Source organism: Lutra lutra, chromosome 16 (assembly GCF_902655055.1).
Source record: "Lutra lutra chromosome 16, mLutLut1.2, whole genome shotgun sequence".
Classification (NCBI taxonomy): domain Eukaryota; kingdom Metazoa; phylum Chordata; class Mammalia; order Carnivora; family Mustelidae; genus Lutra; species Lutra lutra.
Window position 1 is genome coordinate 13,551,149 of NC_062293.1, and position 12,076 is coordinate 13,563,224.

Sequence of the window (12,076 nt, forward strand, 5' to 3'; positions counted from 1 at the left end):
GTTACAAATGGCACCAAATCAGAACACACAAAGAGCTTGGTTTGAGGGCAAGCATGTTAAATAAAGACCAAAGAAGGCCATTTGAGATCTTTACGACAACCAAGTATTTGGCCAAATAGCCTAGGTCTGGCAAGTACAAGGGTAACGAGTTAGGGAGTTAATGAGAAGCTAGATTCAAATTAGCTCCAACCTGATTTACAAATTAACAATACAAAATGATTTTATTTTCTATCCTTTCCATTCAGAAGAAAATTTAAACCATATTCCTACTGCTAGTGTGAACTTCTGATGTTCCTTGTCATATTTTTGGTTAGATTTTTAAAGATAAGTGGTAGCAGATGTTTATGTTATTAATGTGACCGATACATTAAATTTCCAAAGAGCAGAATTAGATTTAATACTAGGTTATTACTCATAATGACTCAGCATAAATAGCAGAGATCCCACAATTGTCCCCAGCCCTGGGATCACGGAGTAGGACAATTTAATGATCATTAAATGAAAATGAATTATGAAAAATGCTATTTCCAGAATGTCTTTTTCTCCTACTCCCTTCGTTTGGATTTTTTAAAAGTAGACCTCATACATTCTTTGTTTAAACACCATTTTAAATAAGCTTCTAACATTGTTTCATTCTTCAGTTTTCCCTGAAATAAATCAAAATTTTAAAAACTTCCAAAATTTGCTATTGATTGATTTCAGATGTTTCTTTTGACAGTAAAACTACTTCTGTTAACCTCTGAAAAAAAAAAAAAAAGTCAATACTATGCCATTTGCTAAGAGGGTGGCTGAGTCTTTTTTGTTGTTGCCATCTTTTGAAGCATTTTAGGTTACAATCCAGTGTTCATATACTGGAACTAAAAGCTCCTATAAGAAGATAATGAATTTGGAACATTAATGATGTAATTAGACCCTTAAGTGAAAGCCACAAAGAAATCTTATAAAAATGACTTTGTGTGTTAAACTGTGTCAACACAATGTCACTTGATTTTGTTCAACAACTGGTCAAGTCAGGGAAAGGGAATGAAAATAATCAAGCTACTGTGACGGAAATCAGTATGACTCAAGGGGGAAAAAAGTTATATCTATGTTAAGTCTTCAGCCAACCAGATCACTCTACATACACTCAGACTAGAGGCTTTCTGCCACAATCTAAAATACAAAGTCTTCACAAATCACAATTCTACCCCAAATGTTCTTGTATGTCCTATGTTGTTTTTTAAAATTCTACCAAATAATTGATAGCTTTACAAGAGAATTTCTTTTATTTAAAAAATACTTAAATCACTATCCCACAAAATGTTCAGAAACACAGGTAACTATAGAAAGTCAATGTGCATACACTGCTTTTGTTATTATAATTATGGTTGTTAGCTGAATGAGAACAAATAATAGCTAAAAAGTTTTCAAATGACAGAAAAACACACTTGGGTAAGTTATGACACAATTTTTTGAGTACACAGACAATAGAAATGTCTTTTTTTTTTTTTTTTTGCACCAATTGCAAATGCAGAGTTAATGATAAAATCAGGGAACTGAAAGGTCAAAAGGGGTCTTAAACATATTCACTATCTTTTACATTTTAGACAAAGGAGCTGAGAATAGAAAAACAAAACAAAAAACAAAAACCCCAACATATACACCATAACAGTCCTTTTTTTTTTTTTTTTTTTTAAATGACTTCCACTTTTAACTTTTCTAAAAGCACTAGGGGCACTGAGACCCTTATTGTAGATTATGTATCATCTCCTCTTTGGCTATGAGGTGTGTAGTTTTGTTAACCAGAGACATCAGTGAGTTCAGTTTCTGAGACCAGTCATTTAATAAATTATTTGGATCCTTGGGTCTCTGGAAGTTGATAATTCCTGCCAACCTGTCTACTTTGGCAAAGATGGTCTTGTTAACTACTAGATTCGAAAGAAAAGCTTCTGACTCCTGCAAGAGAGAGAGACAACTTGGATTAAGACAGGGTAAATACATACAATAAATAAAATATAAGGAAAATGTAACTCTTGACCTAAGAATATGCAGAGCTAAAATTCACTCTTCATAGCTAGCAACTGTTGACTTCCTGTAATAATACACTTATTTTATGTGAGCCGAGGAATGAAAAGACTCTGAGTCTACTCGGGATCAGGGTAGAATTTGAACCCGCCTTCCTGCAAATGCAACACAGCTGGTGCAGAACCGCCAGCCTGTGGCCAACAGCAACTTGGTCCACTCTTGGTCTACATGTTTCCCCCTAACCATTATAAAGATAACTTGTTTCCAGAAATGCTGGGTTACAACATATGCTCTGCCACTGGCAACTATGTAACCAAGGACAAGACACTTTATTATTATTTTTTTTAAAGATTTTATTTACTTATTTGAAAGACAGAGATCACAGGTAGGCAGAGAGGCAGGCAGAGAGAGAGGAGGAAGCAGGCTCCCTGCTGAACAGAGAGCCTGACATGGGGCTCGATCCCAGGACCCTGAGATCATGACCCGAGCCAAAGGCAGAGGCTTAACCCACTGAGCCACCCAGGCACCCCAAGACACTTTACTTCTAAGGACTCTCATGTCCTTGTCCAGAAATGTGAGGAGCTAATGAGCCAACCAAGGATCAAACCTTCGACCTCTAACATCTGTGATTCTTCTTTTTTAGCTAAACTGAAAAACTCTGGTGACAGAAGTGGCTTCTGGATCACCTCATTTGACCTCCACCTCCGTGGTGGTGGACATGTCACCAACAGGAACCCATACCCGAACCCAGTGCTCCTCTAATGTGACCTGGGACCTCTCTCTGCAAGGGAAGTGAAGTCAAGTCTCCCTGACATTTTCTGTGGTTCATTTCTGGAGACCTAGACATATTCATTATAGAAATGTATACCCTGGACTGCAGATGAATTGATGTAAAACTACCATACTTAAGTGAAGATTTTAACTGGGACACATAATATTAATGTAACTATAAACTTGATATTTAGGCTATTTTTTGGTATTCAAGATAGCCTGGAGAAACTGTGCCACCTAAACTTAAAATTAAATAATAAAACAAAATTGATTTTCTCATTCAATTTTTACATGTCAGTTGACATTCAAAATGACTGGCTACAAACAACTCAAACTACTTACATCAACAGACAGATCAAGAAGCTGAGCCATCCTCTTCATTGTTATCCTCGTGTAATACTTGGCCATTATTCTAATATTCTGGAGAGAGGACAGAGGGCAAGAAGGACACACAACAGTCATCAGTAAAGCTAAAAACCCACTTGTATTCATACTCAAATAGGTCTCTTTTATTTTTCTTATATCCAAATAGATTTAGTTAAAATGTCCAATTCAGAGCTTTTCTCTATAGCCCACACTGGAATGAAGCTGGTTCTAAACTTCAGTAACAAAGCAAAATTTAGATATTCTGGTTTCTGCAGTTACTTGTAAGTTATTCTGAATACTCTCCACAACTCTTTTTAGATATATATAGTCAGGAGTGCCTGAGTGGCCCAGTCAGTTTAGCATTTGCCTTGGGCTCAGGTCATGATCCCAGGGGCCTGGGATCGAGCCCGACATCAATCAGAGGCTTCTCCCTCTATCCCTCCCCCTTGAGATAGTCTTTTTTTTTTTTTTTTAAGATTTTATTTATTTATTTGACAGAGAGAAATCACAAGTAAGCAGAGAGGCAGGCAGAGAGAGAGAGAGGAGGAAGCAGGCTCCCTGCTGAGCAGAAAGCCCGATGTGGGGCTCGAACCCAGGACCTGGGATCGTGACCTGAGCCGAAGGCAGCGGCTTAACCCACTGAGCCACCCAGGCGCCCCATTTTTTTTTTTTTTTTTTAAGATTTTATTTATTTATTTGACAGAGATCACAAGCAGGCAGAGAGAGGAAGGGAAGCAGGCTCCCTGCTGAGCAGAGAGCCTGATGTGGGGCTGCATCCCAGGACTCTGGGATCATGACCTGAGCAGAAGGCAGAGGCTTTAACCCCAAGCCACCCAGGTACTCCTAATAAATAAAATCTTAAAAAAACAAAAAATCAAAACTGGGGCACCTGGGTGGCTCAGTCAGTCAAACGTCTGCCTTCAGCTTAGGTCATGATCCCAGGGTCCTGGGATGCAGCCCCACATCAGGCTCTCTGCTTAGTGGGAAGCCTGCTTCTCCCTCTCCCACTCCCCAAGCTTGTGTTCCCTCCCTCTTTGTCTCTCTCTCTGTCAAATAATAAAATCTTAAAAAAAAAAAAAAAACACAAAAACATACTAAAAAGTTTTTGCTAAATGCAAAAATGCTAAATGCTAGAATACTAAATGCAAGAATCTAAAGTTAAAGTTTAATAATTATGACACAAATGTTTAAAAGGTTCAGATTCAAAAAATGATTGAGAGCATCTTTTTATTTATTTATTTTTTTAAAGATTTTTGGGACGCCTGGGTGGCTCAGTTGGTTGAGCGGCTGCCTTCGGCTCAGGTCATGATCCCAGCGTCCTGGGATCGAGTCCCACATCGGGCTCCTTGCTCGGCAGGGAGCCTGCTTCTCCCTCTGCCTCTGCCTGCCTCTCGGCCTACTTGTGGTCTCTCTCTCTCTGACAAATAAATAAATAAAATTAAAAAAAAAAAAAAGATTTTTTTTTTAAAGATTTTATTTATTTTATTTGACAGAGATCGCAAGTAGGCCGAGAGGCAGGCAGAGAGATAGAGGAAGAAGCAGGCTCACCGCTGAGCAGAGAGCCCGATGTGGGGCGCGATCCCAGGATCCTGGGATCATGACCCGAGCTGAAGGCAGAGGCTTTAACCCACTGAGCCACCCAGGCGCCCCTGATTGAGAGCATCTTAAAACACCATATTACCATCATTGTAACTAAAGGTAACCTGAAATTAAATTTCCTAATTTTCACTGGATATGGTTCCTGTTATTATTCTTTTTTAAAAAATGATTTATTAATCTATTTTAGAGAGAAAGAGTGTGCGGGGGCTAGGGGTCAAGGGAAAGGGAGAGAGAATTTCAACCAGACTCCTTGTTGAGCTTGGAGCCTAAAGGGGGCTCGATTCTACGACCCTGCGATCGTGACCTGAGCCAAAATCAAGAGTAGGATGTTTAACCAACTGAGCCACTGCTCCCTCCCTTTATTATTATTTATGTTATTAACAAAACAATGGCATTCACAGGAAAAATGGGGAACAGTGGGGAGAGAAAACTAACTGATCTTTGAAGAAACTGTCCCTCCTCCTGTCTCTGTTAGGGTCCATGGCAACACCAAATTCTTAGGAAGAAGGACAATCATTCTAGACCCCCTATCTTTCATCCCTAAAATGTAATCAATGATGACCAAATTCTACTGATTTTCTTTCTTAAAATAATTCCATCTGATCCATTCTTCAATCCCTCAGCTATGACACCTTGATGAAGCCCACACGGGACCTTCACTTAGTCTTCTCAGCTCTATTCCTGTCTCTCCCCCAATCTATTCTCCACACTTATTGCCAGAATGGTCTGTGTAAGATCACTGTCCCCTCAACTCCAAGTTTCCATTACTGCGGTGTATAAACTTTGTTAAGTTCCAGACCCTTTCCATATCTCCCACTTCCTTCCTCACTGAGCCCCGATCCCGAGGCATTTGTGTTCCCTGCTCAGACTATTGTGTCTGCCTGCTTACCAGGTACTCTTCTTACAAATCTTATCTCTTGTGTCAATTACTGCAGATCTAGCCTGATCTTTCTTTTTTTCTTTTCTTTTTTCTTTTTAAAGATTTTAAGTAACCTCACACCCAACACAGGGCTTGGACTCACAACCGCGAGATCAAGAGTCCCATGCTCTACCAACTGGGCCAGCCAGGTGCCCCCTTTCAGGTAGAATCAATCAACTCTCCACTTACGTTTCACTCCACGTGACAACCATTTGTGCCCTGATATCTAGAATATTTTTATTTATAAATGCATCTTTCCTATAACTTATTTTTTTTCCCTAGACAAGGGACCGTGTCTTACTTTCCCACATGTCCCAACAACTTTGTACAGTGTCTGGCACAGAGAAGGCTCACAATAATGTTCGTTATGTGAATGAATACTGAGATAATTCAATTTACAGTGAGGCCAAGAATATCAAAGATTAGGTTTAAGACTTGCTACCTGTTCCCAAAATTACCAAGCAAGTATCAAAAAAGAACTCCTTTCACCCACAACCATCCCCTGCATTCTTAAGAAATTCTTTCTCATTTATAGGCTATAAACATTTTGGATTTTTTTTTTTAAGATTTTATTTATAAGTAATCTCTATAACCCTATGTGAGGCTCAAACTTAGAACCCCAAGATCAAGAGTCACATGCTTTACTGACTGAGCAAGCTAGGTGTCCCTAAAATTTTGGATACTTGAGGGTCCCTTCAAAATAGGCATGCTAAAACACAGGTGGTTTTTTGTTGTTGTTTTCTCCTGAAAAGCCAAAAATGGGGGAATACGGCAGGGGGAAATAAGAGGGAGGAGATAAATTTGGATATGGTTTTGGAAATACACAATAAACATTCCAACAACAAATTTACATCACTACCACATTGGGTATAGCAAAAATACCCAAAAAACAAAAATCCTAGGGCAAAGAATTAAAGACATAACCTCCAAAAAGCCACATCTAACTATCAAAAACTTGAAAAATCAAAGTTTGTGCTCAAATGTGACAAAGTTTACTTTCAGAATGGCATCTTTATCATGCCAGGTTCTTACATGTTCAACAACTCTGTTCTTCAAGTCTTTCCACCTTCTTTCACCTTCCTCTGTAGAACCAAAAACATCAGTTGCCGGACTCTCAAGAGATCCTTTTCTTAATTCCATTCCGTAGTCTTCAACAAGTGTGGACCAACGCATCAGCTCCATTGTGGTAAAAAGTTTTAAAAGATCCCTGTAAATTGCATAAAACTTAATATTCCAAATCTGTAACAATGATATTTCATGTACTATAACAGCAAATGTTTACCTTTTTTTTTTTTTTAAGATTTTATTTATTTGACAGAGAGAGAGAGAGAGAGATCACAAGTAGGCAGAGAGGCAGGCAGAGAGAGAGGGGAGGAAGCAGGCTCCCTGCGGAGCAGAGAGCCCGATGCGGGGCTTGATCCCAGGACCCTGAGATCATGACCCGAGCTGAAGGCAGAGGCTTTAACCCACTGAGCCACCCAGGCGCCCCAACAGCAAATGTTTAAATACAAATTTTTACTTGTAGAACAAAACGTTAAGTTGATTATTATTTATTTTACCTACTTTCCTACCATTTCTTCTACAGTAATTCTGAATGGAGCTTTCCCCTAATTAATATCCTGCTCCCTCCTGCAATATATTTGCCAGTCTCTGGAATAAGTAAGGTAAACTTACCAACGAGACAGATAAAGGAAAGACCGCTTTTAATAAATAAAAGCCCACTGTGCACAGGAAGCGCAGGTCTGCTCTCTATGGTACACATTACTGAAAGTCACAGAACCCCACACTAGGAAGCCTGAATTCTATCAAATGGTTAATTAACCAAAAGCTGCTAAAGGGAGCTCGATATCTGATGAATGGCTTATTTCCTTCTTTCTTTATTTTTAAAGCAGGCTCCACACCCGGCCTGGAGCCCAGCTTGAGGCCCAAACTCACAACCCCAAGATGAAGACCTGAGCTGAGACCAAGAGTCGGACGCTTAACTGACTGAGCCTCCCAGGCACCCTTGGTAAGTGGTTTAGAATGAAGCATGTTATTAGCTCATTAATTCCTAATGCAGCGTGGAAAAAACACTTCACTACTTTATGAACTCTATTTTTATTCACCAATACACTCTCTATCAGCGACCAAATTCAGCAGGTATACACACAGGTTAACCTATTTTCCTTCAAAATAGTGTTTCTGCTGAGAGGTACTGCACTAGCTAAAAAAGTACTTACTTGTATTTAGGAATTTCTTCTAACTTCTTGTCACCACTTATTCGGTGAACCAAATCTGACTGTTCGTTGTCAAAAGGAGCCAAGATCACATAGAGGACAACACTTTTCAGAGCCTAAAAATGTCGTATGACATAATGGATTATAAGCAAGCTTAGAAACAAAGAGGAACCTCTGGCAGGAACTAAAAAATCATGGGAGAATTGTCATATATATATTCATGTTTGGTATTCTACTCGAAAGGCTTAGGGAATAAACATCCTGCCAAGCTGCCCTTTATTGTGGCTTCTTGTCATATGTTTCTCTGAAACAATTACAGTGAATCTATGCTAACTTGAATTACTACTTGGTGCCAGATGTATATGGAAAAAATTCTTGTAACAAATGAGCAGCACAAACATGGAATATACATTTAAACTATTTGAAACAGTTTTGTGAAATAATTTTCCAAAGTAATGCTAGGTCTTTTACCTATAACCTTCGTTAGCAAGTGACCTGCTATACATACGTTATTTTATTTCGTTTTTGTTTTTTTTTTTAAGATTTTTTATTTATTTGACAGACAGAGATCACAGGTAGGCAGAGAGGCAGGCAGAGGAAGCAGGCTCCCCGCCGAGCAGAGAGCCCGATGCGGGGCTCGATCCCAGAACCCTGGGATCACGACCCGAGCCAAAGGCAGAGGCTTTAACCCACTGAGCCACCCAGGCGCCCCCCCCCCCCTTTTTTTAAGTCATCTCTACATCCAGCCAACTCATGAGCCCAACGATCAAGCGTCAGGTGCTCTGACTGAGCCAGCCAGGCGCGCCTGCTATAAATTTTTTATTTTTTAAGAAGATTTTATTTATTTATTTGACAGAGAGAGACACAGCGAGGGAGGGAACACAAGCAGGGGGTGTGGGAGAGGGAGGAGAAGGCTTCCCGATGAGCAGAGAGAGCCCGATGCGAGGCTCGATCCCAGGACCCCAGGATCATGACCTGAGCCGAAGGCAGGTCATGGCTTAACGACTGAGCCATCCAGGCACCCCTAAATTTTATCAAAAAGATTTTATTTATTTACTTGAGAATGAGGGGGGGGGAGGATCAGCGGGAGAAGCAGACTCCCCGCTGAGCAGGGAGTCCGATCTGGGACTCGATCCCGGGACCCCAGGATCATGACCCGAGCCGAAGGCAGTTGCTTAACCAACTGAGCCAACTCAGGCACCCTGCCCTTTTTTTTTTTTTTTTTAAAGATTTTTTTTGTGGGGGGTGCCTGGGTGGCTCAGTCAGTTAAACATCTGCCTTCAGCTTGGGTTCACAATACCAGGGTCCCAGGACTGAGTCCTGCATCGGGCTCCCTACTTAGCAGAGAGTCTGCTTCTCCCTCTGCCCACACCCTCTGCTCATGTTCTCTCTCTCAAATAAATAAATAAAATCTTTAAAAATATATTAAAAAAAAGATTTTTAAAAAATTTGACAGAGAGAGTATGTTTTAAATAAATAGATAGATAAATAAAATCTCTCTCTTTTTTTTGATTTCTAGAATATTTTTAATCAGGCCTTAAAGTACATGGATATTAGTCCTATGGCATACAGGTAATAACCCGATTTCCATTTTTTTAAGATTTGGGAACCTCTGGGCATGAGTTCTGAGTACGGGGAAGTGAGAAGCAGCAGTAAAAGAACTTTGTTTCCTTTGCTGGCAGAAAAGGGCCAAGAGACACAGGCCGCAACCACAGGCAGAAAGTTAGAGAACTTGTTATTAAATTTAATTTTCTTTAAATACACACCTTTGTCCCACCCTCACCTACTCCCGGTGGGGGAGAGAAAACCCCACCCCCTCCTTTCGGGGGTTCCATGTATAAAGCCTGAGATGGTGAGGAGGAAGTATAAAAATCCTATTTACAGAGGGGAAGAAGGTACCTGCCTTCTTATGAGCAGGGGGAACAGGAAAAGGAGAGGGAGAAGCAGGTTCCTCACTAAGCAAGGAGCCCAAAGCAGGGCTCGATCCCAGGCCCACCAAATCATGGCTTGAGCTGAAGGCAGATGCTCAACTGACTGAGCTGCCCAGTATCCCTACGTTTTAAGAGATTTTATTTATCTATCTATTTATTTATTTAAAACATGCTTGTGCATGGGTGAGCAGGAGAGTGGGGAGAGGGGAAGAGGGAAAGAAAGAATCTGATGTGGGGCTTGATCTCACAACCCTGAAATCATGACCTGAGCCAAAATCAAGAGCAGGATGCTTACCCGACTGAGCTACCTAGGTGTCCCCCTTTTAAAAAGTAAGGCCACATTCTTCAAAAGTGGTAATGTAGAATACTGCCACAATTTGTTTGGATCAGTAAAGATAAACTGAATTATCAACACACAGAATAGAAAGTAGCACCACACGACCGCATATAATTACTGAAGTTAAAACCATTTCAAAATAAAAAATGCAATTCCTCCTAGTAAGTATCAACCAAGTATAAGAATACGTTCTCACCTGTTGCCACTTTTCGCTTTCTGCCTGTATACAAGGAGTATCATATATTGCTCTGTAGTGCTTACAAATAGACAAATAGGACCCCTCATGCTGATCCAGCTGAATCATTAAATTATAATATTTCAACTTTAATTTCTGGGGGAAAAAAAAAGTTGATAAAATAAATTGGGGCGTATAGGTTCTTTCCAAACACTTCTAAAGTAAACTTGCAGTAAGAGACATGCTTACCTCTGTATTTTCTTCCTGGAAAAATTTGGTGTTAATTTTCTTGCTGATGATTTGTGTGCGAATGTAATCCTTCACAGCTAGGCAGAGCCTCATTTGCTCCAAAATAAACTCCACTCTCTCCTTCTTTTCCATTGACCCGTAGGTTTCCACCTAACAAAGTAAGACCCCAAATAAGTTTATACTTGGTAATTTCTAAAAATTGCATAATTAAATGTATGGAAATATTCACACCTGTCAAACAATAAGAAGCTTCTCACACACTGAGAGAGTGCTGATGATATAAAAAGCTAGTTTCCTCCAAGAATTTACAATTAAAAAAAATTATATAGGAAAATGTATTTTTTTTTCCTTCTGGTGTAAAAAGTTCTGTGAGTTTTAACAAACGTGTAGACTTGTGTAATCACAATCAAGATAAAGAATAGTTCTGTCACCCCAAAACTCCCTCATCTGCCCCTTTATAGGCACATACTTCCCCCACTCAGAATGATATGTTCTCCATCAGTACAGCTATGTCTTTCCAAGAATATCAAAAACAGGGGGGCCTGGGTGGCTCAGTGTTAGGTTAAAGCCTCTGCCTTCGGCTCAGGTCATGATCCCAGGGTCCTGGGATCAAGCTCTGCATTGGGCTCTCTGCTCTGCAGGGAGCCTGCTTCCCCTCCTCTCTCTTCCTGCCTCTCTGCCTACTTGTGATCTCTGTCTGTCAAATAAATAAATAAAATCTTGAGAAAAAAAAAAAAAAAGAATATCAAAAACAGAATGCAACCTCTTAGGATTATGTTTTTGTTCATTCAGCACAATGCTTTGAATACTAAGATTCATTTAAGTTGTTGTGTATCATCAATAGTTCATTAATTTTTTTTTTTTAAAGATTTTTTATTTATTTGTCAGAGAGAGAGGGAGAGAGAGCAAGCACAGACAGACAGAATGGCAGGCAGAGGCAGAGGGAGAAGCAGGCTCCCCGCCAAGCAAGGAGCCCGACGCGGGACTCGATCCCAGGACGCCGGGATCATGACCCGAGCCGAAGGCAGCCGCCCAACCAACTGAGCCACCCAGGCGTCCCAGTTCATTAATTTTTTAAAAAGATTTTATTTGGGCACCTGGGTGGCTCAGTTGGTTAAGCAACTGCCTTCGGCTCAGGTCATGATCCTGGAGTCCCAGGATCAGGTCCCACATCAGGCCCTGTGCTCATCAGGGAGCTGGCTTCTCCCTCTGCCCCTCGCCCCTTTCATGCTCTTTCTCTCTCTCTCTCTCAAATAAAATCTTAAAAAAAAAAAAAAAAAAAAGATTTTATTTATTTATTTGAGAGAGAGAGAGAGAGAGAGAAATAGAGTGAGCACAAGCCAGGGAGAGGGAGAAGAAGCAGACTCCTCACTGAGCAAGGAGTCTGACATGGGGTGCGACTCCAGGACCCTGGGATTATGACATGGGCCGGAGGCAGATGCTTAACCAACTGAGCCACCCAGGAGCCCAAGAAATGATGATTCTAAACAGAAAAAAAGATGCCACTGA

General features: G+C 40.4%; 1 protein-coding gene across 1 annotated transcript in view; it reads right to left on the bottom strand.

Annotated features, from left to right (window-relative positions):
• Positions 1 to 1,246: 1,246 nt before the first annotated feature.
• The window catches only part of PSMD12 (proteasome 26S subunit, non-ATPase 12), a 30,079-nt gene continuing 19,249 nt past the window's right edge, over positions 1,247 to 12,076 (bottom strand). Inside the window, exons 6-11 of the mRNA XM_047708108.1 lie at positions 10,568 to 10,717; positions 10,340 to 10,474; positions 7,879 to 7,991; positions 6,692 to 6,866; positions 3,118 to 3,195; positions 1,247 to 1,935 (exon numbers count right to left, since the gene is read on the bottom strand). Of these exons, the coding sequence (XP_047564064.1) occupies positions 1,726 to 1,935; positions 3,118 to 3,195; positions 6,692 to 6,866; positions 7,879 to 7,991; positions 10,340 to 10,474; positions 10,568 to 10,717 (861 nt within the window). The 3' untranslated portion in view covers positions 1,247 to 1,725. The remainder of the gene's footprint in view (positions 1,936 to 3,117; positions 3,196 to 6,691; positions 6,867 to 7,878; positions 7,992 to 10,339; positions 10,475 to 10,567; positions 10,718 to 12,076) is intronic.